The sequence below is a fragment of the Sturnira hondurensis genome, unplaced genomic scaffold, assembly GCF_014824575.4.
Source record: "Sturnira hondurensis isolate 20B ecotype Veracruz unplaced genomic scaffold, ASM1482457v3 Scaffold0007208, whole genome shotgun sequence".
NCBI lineage: Eukaryota > Metazoa > Chordata > Mammalia > Chiroptera > Phyllostomidae > Sturnira > Sturnira hondurensis.
In genome coordinates, this window is record NW_028079839.1 from 72,757 (window position 1) to 91,610 (window position 18,854).

Sequence of the window (18,854 nt, forward strand, 5' to 3'; positions counted from 1 at the left end):
CCTTTCCGATATTTCCATCACACTGTATTGTTCTGTAGTTTTTTGGATCTGAAAAGTGGGTGCAGGACGTTTCTGACGAGTCGTGGTTCCTCCTGATGAGAGCCCTGCGTTAAAATGGCATCGAACGCTCCTCTGTCTATTTTGCAGCCCCAGATCTCCCAAGGGGCCCCTCCCCAGAAAAACTCAGATGGGGGCTTCCAGTTAGTGTCCGAAAGCCAGGGTCTCACCCCGGTGAGGGGAGGCGGTTCAGAGGCCTGCCCAGTTTGGACTCGGGCCTTAGGGGTGCCACCCCTCCTGTGACAGCTGCCTTAGCCAGAGTGTCCTTAACACCACGTGGCATAAGTATGACTTGGGTGCCCACATTGCTGTGCCCACGAGCGTGCTAAATCCACTCGCATCAATGCCTCAGGCTTTCTCTTTAAGCTACTGATGTCACCCCAGAACCAGCGGAAATAGCTCCTACGGACAGTAATCCTTCGTCTCTGTCATGGGGTCCTGGTTGCTGAGTGTGTCTAGCAGGCTCCCTGAGGTTATAGCCAGCAACAGCAGGGCCCCCACCCCCAGATTCGTGCCTCCTCAGGACTGAGAAAACACAGGGCCAGCACGGAGGCAGAGTTATCAGGTCATATGGCTGCTTGTCTGGTCCCTGGGGCTCCCCAGGTTTCTAAGCTTTGACCCTGGGCCAACAGACTAGTTTGTCCTAAAGGAAATAACAAAAAGTCTGAGTTGGACACATTCTGATGTTGTTGCTTCGCCATCTGATGAGCTGGCTCTACAATGACATTTTGCTTCTCCCTGCATTTACCATATGTAAGGATGGCAGTGTGGAACAAAATACTCGAAATAGGAAATAGTCTGGAGAAGCCAGTCACTGTGTTTATGAGCACTTACTTGACTTCTTCCTCTGGGGCCTAGAAAAAGGAAACGAGAGATTCCACACAATAAGAGTTAAGAAAAGTCCTGCTAGAAATGACAGGATTGCTGACCACATTCCCGTAATAACCCCTGAGTCTCTCTCTCCCAGACTTGCCCCTCATCAGGCTGGTGGACGGGAGGAACCGCTGCGAAGGACGCGTCGAAGTCTACCACAATGGCACGTGGGGGACAGTGTGTGACGACCTCTGGGACATCAACGCTGCCCGTGTGGTGTGCCAGCAGCTGGGCTGCGGGGAGGGCATCGGCGCCCTGGGGAACGGCCACTTTGGGGCGGGCACGGGGCACATTCTCCTGGACAACGTGCAGTGCAGGGGCGATGAGGCCACGCTGGGCCAGTGCCTGCATCTGGGCTTGTCCGTCCACAACTGTGGCCACCACGAGGACGCTGGCGCCATCTGCTCAGGTACTCACCCTTGGTTTCCCCTGAGACGGTCAGGGAGGGCGAATTGTTCTCTGAACCAGTCAGCGTTTCTCACTTCCTGCATCCTCTTCCCTGTGTCAGTCTCATCCAAGAAACCTGTCTCATATCTTCTAAATGTCCTTCTAGGACATATCTTCTAAATGTCCTATTCGTGGGTGGGGTTCTTGTTTGGATTTTATCTCATTTTAGTTTCTGTTTTGTTTGACAATTTCAGCCTCAGCCACAGGAATGGCCACCTCACCTGGTAATTTTATTTTCTTTCTTGCTTGTATAAATCACATATGTATAGCTTGCCTTGCATATGGTCAGGGTTGGAGCTTATACCTCATGTGAAACTAAATATCAAGCTCCTATCAAACTAATACAAGGATCTCGTACAGTCACCGAACGAGACAGTGAGTTGAGCAGAGAGCGATTGCGCACCTTTTGTACACAGGACGCGGTGTGTCCAGTTCGCCGCGTCCCTCCTTGTGTACCAGCAGGTCTCTGAAATCAACACAGAGTGAAATGAGCTTCCTTCGTGTCCCCCGCAGTGTTCACACCCTGGGGCTCCTGTGAGTTCATTTCTTTAATGAACTCACAGGGCTTTGGGCATCTCAAGCAGTGTTACAGGGCTTTGGGCATCTCAAGCAGTGTTATCCCTTTAACGCGCATTTTCTGAAAATACCAGAGTACCGCATCTCCCATGCGTGTTTCACAGTCCAGTCCGCCAATCCAGTGGCACGCAAACTTGAAAGAAGAACTTTCATGGCCAAACAGTTGGGGAAATGGCACATCCCTCTCTCGAAGATTCAGTCAGTCGGCCCATCGAAGTCTCGGACAAGTCCTGTGGTTGGGCATCTTTCTTTAACGTGGCTTCGCCCAGTGCCTCTCAAACTTCTCTGACCACTGAAACCTCTTCCATGGAAAAGGAACATCACAGGGTTTGCAGCCAGAGGCCCCGGGATTCTGTTCTGGTTCCATCCTTGACCAATAGGGTGGCAGCATGGAAGTCCCCCTTGCCACTCAGAGCCTCGCCATTTTCGTCTGAGAACAGAAGGATGAACCTGGTCCTGGGGATGGGGTGGCACACACGTGGGCAGGCTCATCGTCGTGGACGCCTGGTCATGTTCCTAAGGGACATGTGTGCTGCTGCCAAGCCCTGCCTGGCTCTCCAATGTGTCCTTCTGTGAACTTCCCTCTTCTGGACACTCTGGGGTTCATCCTAAGGCTTGAGTTGATCAACACGTGGCTAAGAAAGTTGGAGAAATGTCATCTCAATTCAACTTAAGTTTTCTCTGAACTGTAAACAGCTATGAAAGTATCCCAGGGTTCCCATTTCCAAAAATCTCAGATCCTTCTGCCAAGCTCAGTAGAAACTGGCCTCTAAGGAAAACCAGACAACGAACACACTTCCCTTGTGGTTGGGTCTGTGAAAAATCAGCCCCCAAATCTCTTAGGCAAGGACAAGTTCAATGGGGCACCATCATGTTGTAACACTTTTCTGCGAGTTCAAAGAAACATTAGAGACTGTTCAGCCCAGAAGTTACGAACAGGCAGCCAAGGCCCAGTTTTGACCCTGCATGGGTTTAGATTCAGATAACAGAGTTTTCCTATGCAGTTTTTGTTTTAAGATCACATTTTTTTAGAGACTTTATACAAAAGTACAGATTTCAAGCTTTGATGGAAAAACCAGAGGATGGGAAATACTAGCTTGAACTTTGACAGAGCACCGATTGCCTGGGCTCAGCAGGGACAGGCCCCCTTCACATGGGTGTGCTCTGTCTAGCTCCCTCCTGGCCCCCACCGGTTACCTCCGGGCCCGAGGCGTCTCCATTTGGATGCTTGGTGCTTCTCCGTCTTTGTTGTGCATGCAAGTCCCTTGGAGGTCTTGTTAAAATGCACTTTCTGATTCAGTGACTCTGGGACAGGCCTGAGAGTCTGTGCTTCTAACCAGGTGATGTAGATGCTGCTGGTCCATGAACTAGCTCCCTCACATGCCCCAGCTGGGAGATGCAAGAAAAAAAACAAAACAAAACAGGACTTGCCCAAGGCCACCTGCCTGGTTACACAAAGAACAGAGACAAGAACCCAGGTCTTTTGGGTGCTGGACCCACCCCCTCCATCATTTATTTCCCTTAGCTCAATGAAACAGAGGATACAAACTCTCACTTATGTGCCCAACAGTTGGGTTTCTGGTCTCCCTCCCGGCTGACTATCGTGTGAGACAGAAAACTGGGGACCGGGTGACCGCACAGCAGAGCCACATTGGTGACGGCAGTAAATGCTAACAGATGCTGATTGCAATTATCCAAGGAGTTCCTGGTGTGACTCTGGATTTAAGAGATTTCACAAACATGGTGTTGGGGGTTTATCTTGGGAAGGGCTGTAAAGAGGGTCCCCCCTCCTCCAGGTACTAGAGCAATGAATAAGTCAAACGTGAGAGTCAACACAAAATACAGACTTTATTCCTGATAAGGGTGGTTGTTGTGGGCAAATGGGCCTCCACCCACTCCTCCCCCTCGGTCTAGATCTCGGGACAGCCCACCTGGGGAAAGTTCCGATGCACAGAGCTGACCCTTTCCTGGGTGAGGGAAGAACCAGGGACAGCAAGTCCCCCACTTACAGAATCTCTCTTAGACTGTCCCCACACAGCAGGGAAACCTGGATCAATGTTTGTTGTCCCCTGAACAGATCATCTTGATCTCTAAGGGGAGAAGTAAAGGGCGGGCATGAGGCATGGAGATCCAGGAGTGGAGGGGTGGCCTGGAGACAGTGGGGGATCTGGAGACCTGCTGTAGATCCCGTCTGGAAAGCAGAAAAATAAGTCATGCCAGTCACATGGACCTACGGTAGCCATCTCACATGACGTGTGTCTCACAGAAATGTATGTGCCCGATGCGGCTATCTTATTGCTGTCTTGTTGTTCTTGTTCCTTGCAGCTTCAATCTCAACTGCTCCGGCCTCCACAGCAGGTAAAATACTGTCTGCTGTCCCACAAGAGTCTCTTCTTGGAGCTCCACTGATCAGACTAGGCTGTTCCTGGACATTTTGTCCCCAGCACAGACTCAGTAAAAACAGAAACCCAGACGTCCTCTCTATCGGTATTTGTGTTCTTCCCTTTTCCTACAGATGCCTCTGCGATTTCAGCAGAAGTCACCTCTTCATCTGGTAAAGACTCTCCTTGTGATGTTTCAATTAATGCAGCTTATTACTTGCCATGCTCTATTTAGAGAACAAACCCACTGAGTGACCATTTTGACCACAAAGTAAACCTCCATGAATAGACTCATGGAAGGGTGAGTCTTTTCTCTCTTTTTTAACTGTCCCCTTCTCTGTTCCTACACAGATGTACCTTCTTCCTCTGTTGAAGTGGACTACTTCACAGGTAATGTGTTCTGGTCTTCCATTTCTCAAGTTAAATATCAACTTTTCCTCTTTCTGTTAACAAATAAACATATGTACCAAATATTTTGTCTGCATTATAAACCCCAATGTAAGCTGAAGTCCCAGCATCCTTATCCAGAAGTTAAGCTTCACATTCTCCTTATTCATCCAGAGACACAGATGGGCACCCCCATCAGGGAAGGCCTTCCGCTTGTTTCACTGGTCTGAATCAGTGTGCCCAAGGGAGGCAGGAGAGGGCCGGGGGCCACACCTCACCTGTGCGACAGGTGGGGCTTTGACCTTCCAGTCCACCCAACACACACCCTGGAGAGCTGGCTTATCATGGCATTGCCTCTGCCCATTTGCTCTTCTCTTTTCTACCGCACCATTGTCCAAAAAAATTTCTTTTTTCTTTTTTCACTGATGTTTGAGTTCGGTTCTTCTTGGTTTGCAGATACAGCTCCCACTTCAGGCGAAGTGTCGTCCTCACCAGGTATGCACTCTGCTCTTTGCAGCAGCCCTGCCCAGTGACTCCCTGAGCACCCCCAGCCCAGCAAGTTCACACACCAGAGCCAACAAACACATCCTGTTCCCCAGGGGACGGGAGGAGAGGAGAGGCTGGGCAGGTGCCAGGTCGCCCCACCCCCCCACTGGTCATAGTTCTGAGTAAAGGCAGATGTGGGGCCAGGATGAACAGGGTAAAATGTCAGCCCAGGAGGAGATTGTAGAGGTGGCCTACACCAGCTGTTCTCAAATGGTAATGTGAAAGTAAATGGCCTGGAGGCCTTGTTAAAACACAGACACTGAGTCAGTGGCTCTGGGTGGACCCTGACTCTGCGTTTCTCACAGGCTGCCAGGAGTTGCCCATTCGGGGAGTGAAGACACTGAACACTCACCCTGTTTCGTAGGAAAATGAGGCCCAAAGAAGGAAGGTGTCTTAGCGAGGACTGCTATAACTCAGAACCCCAGGCTGTGGGGCTTACACACAGAAAAATATTCTCTCACAGTGCTGAAGACTAGAAGTCCAAGATCAAGGTGGCAGCAGGGCTGACGTCTGGTGTGGGCTCCCCTCTTGAGCTGGACACAGCCACCTTCTCTCTCTGTGTCCACAGGGCCAAGAGAAAGGGAAAGAGAAACATGCTCTCGTGTCTGTTACAAGCACACCAAGCCTATGAGCTCAGGGCCCCACACTTATGGCCTCAGTGAACCTTAATTTCTTCCTTAGAGGCCCCATCTCCAAATGCAGCTACACTGGGTGTTAGGGCTTCAACATATGAATTTTGAGGGGACACAGTTGGGTCCATAGTCACCACAGAGCTAGAGCAAGGCAAGGCTTGGTCTCCTGGTTCCCATGCAAGGTCCCTCTGCTCTCCGGCTTTACTGGTGCATCTGTCTGTGGAATTCCCCCAGGTCCCTGTGACCCTGGTCTCTTTCTTCATAACAAGGCCTGCCGCTTTCCTCTGTTTTGTTTCTTTCTTCTTAAGTCCCAATTACCTTGAAGACATGTGGGGTAAAACTCAATGAAATCAAAGGTTAGGACTTCTTTTCAATTACATTTAAGTATTGTCTTTCTTCCTCCCTACCTTTCTCCCTCCCCTCCCCTCCCTTTTCATGCTCTCTGGCTCCCTTCATCCTCCACTTCCTCCCTCCTTCCTCCTTCCTTCCTCCCTTCCTTCCTCCCTTCCTTCCCACCTCCCTCCCTTCATCCTTCTCTTCCTCCCTTCCTTCTTTCCCTGCCACCACCATGACTCTACTCAGGGCAGAAGGTCCCTCCACTTGTAGTTCTCACTGACTCTTGAGTTTTCCTCGTAGACCTGGTAGGTGGTGACTGCTTCTGCGCCGACAGGCAGCACTCCTGCGTTTTGCTCCATTTATGAAAGCACAGCAGCCAAAGTCAGTCCTGTCCCTGCAGGATGCGCCTCTTGGAGTGTAAGGACAGACGTGGTGGCTGTACCTTCTGCATCTCGCTGAGCCCAGAGTGAATGCAGCTCCCATGTCTTATGCTTCTGAAAGGCCCAGAAAGGGTGTGAGCTCTGTAGGTGTGAGCTATAGGTGACCTGGACATGTTGTACAAGCCTGAGAGTCCCCGGTCCCTCATATCTGAAATAGCAATTAAACCCGGCACCGTCATTGGAAGGATTCGAGATGCAAATTAGAGGACGCGTTGTAGATGCTCAAAATGAGAACAGTTGTTAATCTTCCTTGCAAAATATCAACTGTTCCTACAGCATTCCACCCCTGGCGTGTAAATCCACAACATAAATAAGCAGGGTGGACCCTATTGTCCACAGCTTCTGGAACAGACATGGTTTTATAAACTTGCAGTCAATGGTGTAAAATTTCAATGAAGCCAAATTTTCAAGCTCTCTTTCACTGACAAAAAAAAAAAAAAAACACTTTTTTTTTTTTTTTGGCAGCCACAGATCTGATTTCAACAGAACTGATGCCATCACCTGGTAATGACCTTGTGCCTGCCACTGGATCAACCCTTAGTTTTCAGTAATTTATACCACCACACTCTATCCTAAAATCCACGGTTACTTTTTCTGTCTTGCTCCCCTCCGTATGTTTTCCCATGGAGTTACACCTCTCCGATATGATCTTTCTCTCTAAAATGTTTTTCTGAGGAATCTGTGTTGATTTTCTTCACTTAATTTTCATTGCCTGTAAAAAATGTTTCTACAAAATCTAATGCTTGTGTATTCTTCCTTTCAACAATTCAATATATTTATAATGCTTGTTCTCTGGCCATTTAATACATTATTTTATTTTTGGATAATAATCAGGATATATTACCACTTATTACACTTTGATGCCAAGAAAATAAAGTGTCACAGACAGTATTTATGCCCCCAAACCAAAGGAGAGACTTAAACAAAGTGTTAGTGTCCAAACTTAGAGGCAGTGCCTTTCTCGGCTTTGAATATAAACATGTGACTTTGAGGTTACTCATTTTAAAGCTTAGTTTTTCTTTTTACAGCTACAATATCAGCTAGTGAGGAAATGATCCCTTTACCTGGTAAGTTTTGTTTGTTTCTAAACCATAAAATGATATCATTGTTAGTACTGTTAAGATCATATTTATTATTCATTCAAATTCCCTACTCTTTACAGGAAGTTTTTATGAGCATTACAACAACATCTCTGTGGGTTAGAAGGCCCCCCCAGAACGTCCCCTAGGAGAGATTTGCTTTCATCCATAGTTCAGACGAGCATGATTATTTCGTTTCCAAAACACAGCACGAGTTAGGTGAAGAGAAAACAACCATCCGAGACCAGGCAACTGCAGCTTCAGAGAAACCAAAGCTGGTGGGGGTTATTAGCACCACTGAGCATCTCCTACGTATCGAGCATAGCAGGAAATTGAAAAAGAGTCACTTGCAACCAATTTATGTGAAGACAAATTATTTGACACATGTCTGGGGGTGTGGCACCACCAACACAATACAGGTTTTTAAAATTATTTTCACTTTTTAAGAGCACTTTTGTGAAGCATACTTATATGCTGTGAAGTGCACACATCCATGAGTTTTGTCTAATGTATATGACAGTTTACTCAACACCATTATCGAGATCCAAGTATTTCCAGAAAGTTCCTTTAAGCCCCTTCACAGCGAACCTTGCCCACCTCCCCTGGCAGCCACGGATCTGCTCTCTGTCTCTTTTCTAAAAAAAAATGTTCAGACTCTTTTTTCTAGAATCTCATGTAGATGGAGTCAAATAACCTGTGCTCTTCCATGTCTGAATTCTTTTGCTCAACAACTTGTTTCTGAGATTTGTCCATGTGGTTCCACAACCAGCAACTCGTTCCTCTTACTGCTGAGCGCTGTTCCGTTGGGTGGGTGCACCAGTTTACCCATTCTCCTGCCGATGGACGTTTGGATTGTTTCTGGTTTTGTCTCTTGTCGAGACTTCTGCTGTGTACAAATCTTTCTGTAGACATGTGCTATGATTTACCTGAATAGCTATGTTACATAATATAGGCTTTAAAAAAATTATTGAGATATAACATTATATTAGCTTCAGGTGTACAGTATAGTGATTCAGTATTTGCATATATTGGAAATGATCACCACAATAATCTAGGTAACATTAATCACCATACATAGTTACAAAAGTTTTTGTTTATGATGAGAACATTTAAAATCTAGTCTCTTAGCAACTTTCAAATATACAACATGTAATGGTTTACACAATAAACTATCCTCACCATGCTATACATTTCATCACCAGGACTTATAACCGGAAACGGTTATATATGGGTATATAACTCTATTATATACCCATAATAGAGTTTTCACAGTCAAAATGTTGGCTCCTATTCATCAAGAGTAAAAGAAATTTCTTTGGGTAGATCTTATTTGAGGAGTCAGAGCCATGTCTCATTTCAGAATAACTGTCTTCCAAAGATTTAGGTTTTTGCCTCTTTTGTTTTGGTATTTAATGTTTTTGTTTAAAGATTGAATTCTTGGGCATCTGGAAAATTACACTGTCCAGAATGGCTATTCCTTGAGGATTTCAGTTAATTAAGGTTTTACGTTTTGGGAGAAAGAAAGAGAAATGCAAGCGGACATAGAATTCATCCCTGTGTTTTTCTATTGCAAATGGCAAGGGGCCTTGAGGTGTGTCCAGCGGTAAAACCTGCCCTTCCGGCCACCCACCTGACTCCCGCTCTTGCCTCCCGCAGACCTGCCCCTGCGCCTGGCAGGAGGGCGCAGCCGCTGCGAGGGCCGCGTGGAGGTGTTGTACCAGGGCGTGTGGGGCACGGTATGCGACGACCACTGGAACATCAGGAACGCCCGTGTCGTGTGCCGCCTGCTGGGCTGCGGCCCTGCACTCAGTGCCCCGGGGCGCAGCCGCTTCGGCCCAGGCTTGGGGCCCATCCTGCTGGACGACGTGCGCTGCACAGGCAACGAGGATGCGCTGGACCGCTGCGCCCACTCGGGCTGGGCGCGACACAACTGCTGGCACCAGGAGGACGCGGGCGTGGTCTGTGCAGGTACCCACCTCAGGCCCTGGGTCTTCCAGAGGCTCTGCCAATGCTTTTCTCTCCAAGCATTCCGGAGGTCAGACCTCCCCGCCCCGAGAAATACAAGGCTGGCCAAAGCGCCAGATTCTGGGATAACAAGAGCGTATTTGCCACATCACCATGTTGGTAAATGTTTTCATCACACAGCCCTGGGATTTTATGAGTCAGTTTTGTCCAATTGCAATTCAGAGCAGTATTTGTTTCAAAACAGGGTGAAAAGATCATGGGGCCAAAGGAAGTTCTATGTCATAAAGTGACATAGAACTTGGTGCTGTCATGAGAAGACGATTTATCCAGGTCCCTCTTTCAATCTCAAGGCCATCAAGGGCATTATCCTGGATGGAGTCCCTTCGTCACCCGGCCCTCAGAAGTCAGCACCGTACCATGGCCTGACGTCCCTGTGTCCTTTTCATCCCTACCTCTTTCCCGAAAGGCTTTTATTCTCTCCCAGTATCTGCCTTGCCATTCTGACCCCACGGGCTGACCCTCTTCTGTGTAGGGTAGCACTTCCTTCTGTCTGTCTTAGATTCACCCACGTAAATTTCAAAGAGTTATGGAATTCTAAGATTTGGTGAACAAGTCTCAGCTCGCCTTGTCTGTTCCATTCTGAGGGGTTTCTTTTCCCTAGGTACACAAGGTAAAGAAGATATTGACATTGCTTTTTTTGATGTAGGAGTTACTCCTCTTCTGCACAGAAGTGGGGCCCAAATAGAAACGTGATCAGAGCCCCTTGAGACAAACATGAGCCCGGCAAGAGCCATGGAGGATCAGTCTGGGATGGTGGGGCCTTTATCTCCCGGAGCCTCGCTTTTGTTGGGCCTGTTCACTGGCCCAGCCCCGCCTCCTGCTGTCAGGGGCCCCACTGTGAACGATGATTGATTTTCCATTCTTGGATTATACACCAGGGGGTTTCCTTTTCATCTGGTACGGCAACCGAAGGACCAGTGGTCTGGGGCTGAAAGGATGTAAAGGGATTGAGTGAGTCTGGCCAGCCATGCCTCCTGGCCTGATCCCTGGCCCTAGGTTTACTGTCCTGCCCTGCTTCTGAGCTGGCATGGCCCTTGATAGCCACAGACTTGCTGTGTCCCAGTCAGGATTCATGTATGCAACAGCTGCAAAGCCCTGCAGTTACTGTTTTCCTGCTTTAATAAATCTTTGTGTGGATAACACCCCTGTTCGCCATCTCCCGGCATTGCTGCACAGCTGATACTTGCTCTCATCGTTCTCCCCTCACCAGGTGGAGCCGACTCCGTTGTGCCCAAGGACCACGGTAAAGTCTTCTGCTCTCGTAGGGTTTGAGGCTGCGGAAAGGGGGAGCTAGGAGAGCAGTTGCCCCGGGAAGAGAGAATAGGCTGTGGGGGGAAACTACCTTCTGTGTCCCCACTGAGTCCTCTTGTATCTCCATCCACTCATTGGGCTTTAGGAGGCTGGGGAAGAAGCCCCTTTGCACCTACCCCGACCCTTTGCTTCCCCTCTCTTTTTCCAACCAGATAGATGCATCTCAGGCTAGGGGTTTTCAACATCTGAAGTGAGCTGTCTTTAACTCCTTAGAAGAGGCTCTCACTTGCAGCCCATGGCATGCACACCATGGGTGGTATGCATGTATGTGGTGTGACTTTTGGAAAAGGGGATATAAATAAAGTCAATGAAAGTCAAGTCCAATGTTGGGGGTGGGATGAGAGCTGAGCCCACCCAGGGCACTGCTAGTACTTTTATAAGGTAAACATACACTCACACCCAACCCCACCCCCCTGATCTACACATCCAGTGTACCAGGTTCTCTCTGTGAGTCTCCTCACCCTTCTTCTCCTACAGCCAAGCTCTCCTGCTCCCCTCACCTCTTCCAAGTCACCATTGACCGAGGCTACCTCCGAAGGCTGGGCTACTCCTCCTGGGATGTTCACTTAAATGATGAGCTCTGTCGCCCCCAAGTCACAGGGCGCTATCTGATCTTCAGCATTCCCTATGGCCACTGTGGCACCATCCAAAAGGTGAGAAGCTGACAAGGTGGTGGTACCCTGCTGTGGGTGGAGGCCAAGGGGAGAGGTTTGGATAATTCAACCACCTATTAAACACCTGGGTAGGGACAAAGGAAATGTACAAGCCATGACTTTATTTCTGAGTTTGGTGAGTCCTGGAACAGCTCACTAATTTGTCTGAAACTTTCCTTCCATTTGGAAATTTGGGATACATACTGAATTTGGAACACACAGGAAGAAGTGCTGAGTACTGATAGACTGATGGATGGATGGATGGACGGGTGGGTGGATGGGTGGGAGCTATTCCCTTAGCCCCAAAGCCCATGCATTTTTCCCAACATGCTTCTTTATTCACTACCTGTGCACACCTACCTTGTGCAAGCTACAGTGCTGGGCACGGGGGAGGACAGAGGATCTACCTGCCTGACCGCTGTGTTTCTAACCAGGTGGCTCGCCCTGTTTCTCAGTCTAGGACATTTACGTATTGTGAAATGCATATGTTTAGTTCAATTTCCTTAACCACCATTTCACAAAACAATGTCTCTGAAGCTAAGGAAACAAGAATATCAAAGATATAGGAAGAGTATATGATCACTAAATCATTTTCCTCAGTGCATTTAACAGCTTAGCCTGTCCCAAAGCAGACCCCATACTATTTGTCCGTTCTTTGGCATCCATGTTTAGACACACGATAACACGACATTGCTGGAGGTTGACTTCGTTCACATGGTTGAATTCCATACTTGACGTTTTGTCTGTTCAGCGAGGCAGACCATGGTCATTCCTATCCCGCTCACCCTGGACGTTTAGTTTTCACCTCAGAAGGGTCTGCCCGGGAGCCATGCTTGCAGCCCTTGTGTCTGGGAGGAGGGCGGCCCTAGAAGTGTGGGGCCATCAGGGAGGACCATCAGCAGGCCTCTCTGGCCCTGCCTGGCCCAGCTTCCCCAGCAAGCCTCGTGTGCTCACCACAGTGCTGGGGCCACCCCCAGGCCACCCGCAGGGACACCACCATCGCAGGAAGCTACTGCCTCTGATTCCAGAGTCAGTGAACAAACAACCTTCCAGGTGCTGAGGACAGAGCCACCAACAAAACTGACAGGGGCCTGGGCCATCTGAGAAAAGGGAGATTGGAACTGGGCAAATGCAGATGAAGGTCCTTTACAGTGAGAGGGGTCAAGAAGATGACAAAATGAGGAAGGGGATGGAAGATAGTTTGGGGTGGAAGGAAGGTCCCTTTTAACAGGGCAGCCAAGGGGCAGAGGCCTGACTGAGGAGTGGAGCTGGGGGAAGGGGAACAGGACCGCTCCCAGCAGCAGGTTGGCAGGCGCAGGGGCCCCAGGGCAGCAGCAAGCGTGGGGGGCTCCAGGAAGGCCTGTGAATGTCGGGGAACCCAAGATCAGATTGGAAAGGGCCAGGGCCCTGTGGTGTCGGAGTTGAAGTTTTCTTCTAAACAGTGCATTCTCTACACGGACGATGTAAAGCTCGGGGGATAGGAAAAATATTCATTCTTAAGGGCAAAAAAAACCCAACCCCCACACCTTTCTTTATGGGTAAAGCACAGATACATGTACAGAATATCTACAGTGGATTTTGTACTAAATTTTCATAATGGGGACTTGGGGAGGGGGCGGGGTGAGGAGGAAAACAAATGTTTCTGAAAGCAGACCAGTGAGAAACAGTGATATAAGCCATCCTCGGAGGGCTCCAAGGCAGAACGTCATAGGATCTGAGTCACACGGACTGAGGATTCCTTGGACATATGTCCCTGATAGGCTGAGGCTCTGGGCGACACACAGGGTGGTGGGAAGGGGGCCACCAGAGCCTTGCCAGCCTTCATCCTCCCTCTGCCCCTTCAAGTCAGGCTGGATTGGAAGGAGCAAGACTGACAACAAGGGTCAGCAGGGCCAGGCCACAGATCACAGAGCCAGCACTGCTCTGGGGTCAAGAGCAGGGAGGAGCCAGAAGAAAGGATAAGAGCCCTGGTCAGGGATAGTCGCTTGTCTGACAGTGTGGTTGGCTGAGGACGTGGAATATATGGAAGAACAAACTCAGCAGCCAGCATGGACCTTGCATCCCACCTCAGACCCCCAAGGCTGGTGCTCACAGGAGGGACAGAGAGAGTCCAGGGCAGGCTTGCCCATCAGGGGCCTCCCTGCATGCACCCTGAACTCCAGGAGCAAGGTCACCCCATCATGGCATTAGATAGTACAGAGGTCAAGCCCAAGGCCTCCCAGCTGGCAGCTCATCAGCAAGCTCGCACCAAGCTGGTACTGAGCAGCAGAGGTCTCTGCTCGTGAAGGGAGGTGCTGGTCAGGGAGCCAGGAGCACTGGCCGCCAACCCGTCTCTCTTCCTCCCAGGAAAACTTGGGCTCCCTCAGCTACTCCAATTCCATCAGAGGCCGGGTATGGGGCCACCCCGGCCGGGTCATCGTGCGGCACAAGGTGCCGCAGCTGAAGTTCACCTGCACCGTAGATGGCCCGTCAACAATTGAAATTGTTCCTGGGGCAGACATCCCAAGGCGGGGCGCGGGCTACGACGTGTCCATATCGTTCCTTGAGTTGCCCATGCCCCCACAAGTCGGGAGCAAGGGGCCGTACTATGCCAACCAGAGGAAAGAGGTCTTCCTCGAGGCCACACTCCGCAGCCCCAATCGCCACCTAAGGCTCTTCGTGGACACCTGTGTGGCTTCTCCGGATCCTCAGGATTTTACAACTGTCAAGTATGATTTGATCCGACAAGGGTAAGGACGATGGAAGGAACTCTGGGGTTGACTGTTGTATTCACGTAGCATTTTGGGGAGGGGACCCTTGGAGTCTCAGCTGGTAGTCCGAAATCATAACATTGTGCCCCAGAGGTAGAGTTGGGGCCTTCACCATACCTCTGATCCCAGTTGGGGACAAATAGTTACAGGAAGTGTGGACAACCTCTCTGAAATTTCCAAGTCCTGAGCAGAAGCCTTGTTCTCCCACCCCACCCTTTCATTCCCTTCCTTTCTCTGTAAGTTTTATAAGTTCACTACACTGGCCCTTCCTCAGATCACTGGGCCTACATTGACGAGCTGGTTGGTTTTCCCAGGCTAGGCTCTTACAGTGGTGAGATTTATTCTGGCTCCTTCATTAAACAACGGATTTGTCAACTTAGAACTCTGGCAAGTTGTTTGCCTTTATAGCTCCCTTGTCCCCTATTAGGAAAAAATGCGTTTGGATGGGCAATTGGCAACCAGACAAAAAGAGCAAAACCTCAGTGCTTGCTAAAACCCTGAGAAGCATTGTAGTGTCTGTTTCCCAAAGCCCGGGGCGAGCAAGGGGCGGCACCTCCCACTGGTGGTGTGAGCCCGGGCGTGGGCTCACAGGTGCAGCACTGAACTGCCTCAACTCAGAGCGAGTCGCTCCTCCCTTCAGTCCTCCTCACAAACGTGCGAAGGAGAGAGGCACAGTTCGGTGCCAGAATCGAACAACCGCCCCTTTTTTCTTCTGCTTGTTTTAGGTTTAATTTTCTCTTCTAATTTCCTAAGGTGGAAGCTTACATTATTGAGTTTAGATCTTCCTTCTTTTCCAATGTATAGATTTCTCTCTAAGCAACCCTAGCTGCTTCCTACAAATTTTGGTAAATTGTATATAAAAAATTTTTCTTTTGAGACCTTTTCCTTGGATCTGGCTCTCTGGATGTAATTGGGTTTGGACTGTGGTTGGGTCGTTCTGTGGTGGGTCCTTCCCCCCAGCTGGCTGACTGAGGGTCGCTCCGCCCACCACTCTTGTACGCTGTTGTGCAGGTGCGCTGAGTTTCCTTCCCAGATCTGTCCCTGGTGATGTCAGATGTTGACCCTATCTGACCTCAGGCAGCCTGTTCCAGACTTCTGGGGATCTACTGTCTGTGGCTGTCTCCTTCAGTTGTTAATCTAGTCACTCTGCACTCAGCAGTCAAGTTTAAGCCCCATAGGGCTGGGGAAATCCCTCCTGGGGGCGAGGCTGATGATTCCCTTCAGGCTGCTGCTGCTCAGGGGAGTGGTCTGCTGAGCAGGATGGCTGCTGCTGTGGGGGGGGGATGACTCAGCAGTGGGATCTCTCAGCTTTCTTTCCAAAGCCTCCATCCCCAATCTGTCCTCAGGCGTCTCCAGTGCACTCAGGCCCTGCCTTTGCCAGAGCCCAAGTGTCTGCGAATGAAAATTTGTGCATTGGCCCTTTAAATGACTCTTTGCGTCTCTAACCATTGTCTCTGGAAGAGCCAACCCTCCTGCTTTTCCCCTCCAGTTGTTATCTGTGTACTTTTTGGGCTCTGGTGTTCCAGGGGATCCCAGCTTAGGGTTTAGACCCCACATTTCTCAGGGGAATCCTATCAGCCGCTTAATTGTCCTCCAGCTCTGCTGCCTGTGGGCTCCCAGCCAGCCCTCTCAAGTCTCCACCGCACTCCTTACCAGACAGCTTGTGCTGATGCTGGTTCTGTTTGTCCGAGGTTATATGGCTTCTCTTGTGCTCTCATTCAGTTGTTTGTTCCTGGTGGTCTCTCCACAACTGAGCTGTAATTCCAGATGGGTCCTGGGTGGAGGTTAGTGTGGCTCCACTCACTCCCCCGCCAACCTGCCCAGTCGTGGAGACCTTTTCTCTGATCTGCAGGTTACTCAGAAGCGTGTTAACTTCCAAATATTTAGGGACTCTCTGTTACTGACTTCTAGTTTAATTCCAGGGTAACCTCAGGGTATATTTTGTGGGGTTTCTCTCCTTTTAAATTTGTTAAGACACGTTTTATGGTCCAGACGGTGGTTTATCTTGGTGAACGTTCCCCATGGGCCTGAGAAGAATGTGTATTCAGCAGTTGTTGGACGGCGCATTCTGTGAGTGCCAGTCAGGTGTCGCTGACCGACTGCACATCTCGGGTCTCTGTGTCTCTCTGATTTTCTGCCCGATCTCTCAGTTCCTGACAGAGGAACATGAATGTCTCCAGCTATTAGAGTGGGTTCATCGATTTCTCTGTGTGGGTCTATCAGTGTTTGCCTTATATATTTTAACACCTTATTGTTAGGTGCATATACATTAAGGATTGTTGTGCCTTACTAAAGGACTGACCCCTTTATCATTATGCCATGCCCCTCCTCATCCCTGTTATCCTGGCTCTGAAGTCTATTTCATTGGGAATTAATATAGCTTCTCCAGCTTTCTTTTGATTAGTACGCGTATTAGCATAGTAAATCTCTGTCCTTTTACTTTTAATTTATGTCTTGATACTTAAAATGGGTTTCTTATAGACAATATATAGTTAGGTCTTGATTTTTTTAAGTCTACTCTGACAACCTCTGTCCTCGAATTAGCAGAGGGTGCTCTAGAATCTGCTCTAATATTTAGACCACTCCCATAGCGTGATGATTGATTTTGTTGGATTCAAATCTGCCATCTTGCTGTTTTCTATTAATAGCATTTGTTCCTCCCCCCGCCCCGATCTCCTTTTGCTGCCTTCTCTGGCTTTAATTGAGCATTTTATATTACTCCATTCTACCTCCTCTCTTGATGTACCGTTTAGATAGACTTCTTTTTCAGTGGTTGCACTAGGGTTCACAAAATTCATTTTTGAATGATCTAAGTTGACCTTCACATAATGCAGCCCCCATGTTTAATGTCCCCTTGTGACGAAACAGAGTAGACCTTCTGAAGGCAACAGTTCTGGCTAGAATTTAATTACCTTGTTTTATGCATATGTGCTTATTCCATAGTCCCCTTCTATTTCTGGCCAGGAATAGTGGTTTTTCCACTCATAGTGCTGCTATGAAAATGTTTTCTAGAACGGGGACAGAGTGGTAGCGGGAAGAGCTCCGTGTGGAACTCAGAATGCTGGGTCCACGCCTACGTGTGTGCGTCAGAGTGAAGTCACACTGCACTTTAAGTTAATGCTTTTGGTCTGGGGCTCTTCTTCCTATCAGCTGCATCAAAGACAATACCTACGTCACCCTTCACTCTCACCAGAACGTGGCCCAGTTCAAGTTCGACGCCTTCAGCTTTCTCAGCAGCTATGATGTGGTCTATCTGCAATGTCAGATCGCTGTGTGCCAAGTCGGGGACCCCTCCTCCCGCTGCTCCCAGGGCTGTGTGGGGCGGAGTCAGAGGAGTGTGGACCCCGAGGGGCCCAGAGACGAGCAGGCCGGTCACTTCCAGATGGTGGGGCCCCTGGAAATCGACAGAGGAGCCGGTCAGAGCAAGCACTTTGTGTGACTCCTTCAGCTTTCAACAAACCTGTTAGAAATTAGAAGCAAAGTGTATTTCTCTCCAATGAACAAATACGTTTGATAAATCAGAGGTTGTCCACATGGACATCAGGTAAAAAAGAAACAGCTGAAGAGGTTCTGACTGTGCTTTGTTGCTAATAAATCTTTTCTGATTACTAAACTTCTTTTTGTAATTTGTGGGATTTATTGGGATAAAATTATACGGGTTTCAGGTGTACAGTTCTATAATTTGTCATCTGTATATTGTACTGTGTGTTCACCACCCCACGATTACTAAAGCTCTAAGGCAGTTGGTTTCTTTGAGGCTAGAAATGTTGCATTTTCCCCTCTTCACTACCCAGAATGTGCTCGCTGTCTTAAACCATATGTGTTACAAAGAACAGAGGTATCTGTCTATAACGAATCACCAACTTGAAGGTATTTTAAAATTGTCTCCTTCGCGTTCAGGTGGGAGTAGGTGGGTCTTTTTGGTTCTGTCCCTTGGTGCTGTCAGAATTTATTGTCAGGTCTTGACAAGAGTGTTATGAAAAATAAATTAAGTGTCAGTCAGGAATCCCCTGCTCTTTTTTAAAAACTAAAAACTGGCCAATTGAACCAAATGCATCATTTACTTGTCATCGCTGACTCAATACAAGCTTTGTTTGTTTCAAAGCAAACGAATTGGGCCCAGGCTTTGCTAGGTTCTGGCTGTAACTCGCAGATAGATTCTGAAACAAAAGTACGAGACCACTCCTGGCTGCTTTCTGAGGCTGCACACACTCAGTCTGTGCCCCAGACCCTCACGGCACGACAGCTACCTGGCAAACGTGTGGGGAGCCTGAAAAGTGCAGGAGAAAACATTCACATCTTCCCACGTCCTCCCCAAAAGGGAGGGCAGTGCCCACTTCACCTAATCTCTCCTTTTATCT

General features: G+C 48.8%; 1 protein-coding gene across 1 annotated transcript in view; it reads left to right on the forward strand.

The window, feature by feature from the left end:
* Positions 1 to 18,106, forward strand: part of LOC118990525 (deleted in malignant brain tumors 1 protein-like) — a 62,897-nt gene extending 44,791 nt beyond the window's left edge. The window contains exons 31-43 of the mRNA XM_037051120.1: positions 1,025 to 1,339; positions 1,572 to 1,601; positions 4,279 to 4,311; positions 4,469 to 4,507; positions 4,686 to 4,724; positions 5,178 to 5,216; positions 7,141 to 7,179; positions 7,704 to 7,742; positions 9,411 to 9,722; positions 10,990 to 11,022; positions 11,568 to 11,743; positions 14,090 to 14,472; positions 17,644 to 18,106. Coding sequence (XP_036907015.1) covers positions 1,025 to 1,339; positions 1,572 to 1,601; positions 4,279 to 4,311; positions 4,469 to 4,507; positions 4,686 to 4,724; positions 5,178 to 5,216; positions 7,141 to 7,179; positions 7,704 to 7,742; positions 9,411 to 9,722; positions 10,990 to 11,022; positions 11,568 to 11,743; positions 14,090 to 14,472; positions 17,644 to 17,932 — 1,766 coding nt within the window. The 3' untranslated portion in view covers positions 17,933 to 18,106. The remainder of the gene's footprint in view (positions 1 to 1,024; positions 1,340 to 1,571; positions 1,602 to 4,278; positions 4,312 to 4,468; positions 4,508 to 4,685; positions 4,725 to 5,177; positions 5,217 to 7,140; positions 7,180 to 7,703; positions 7,743 to 9,410; positions 9,723 to 10,989; positions 11,023 to 11,567; positions 11,744 to 14,089; positions 14,473 to 17,643) is intronic.
* The last annotated feature ends 748 nt before the right edge of the window (positions 18,107 to 18,854 follow it).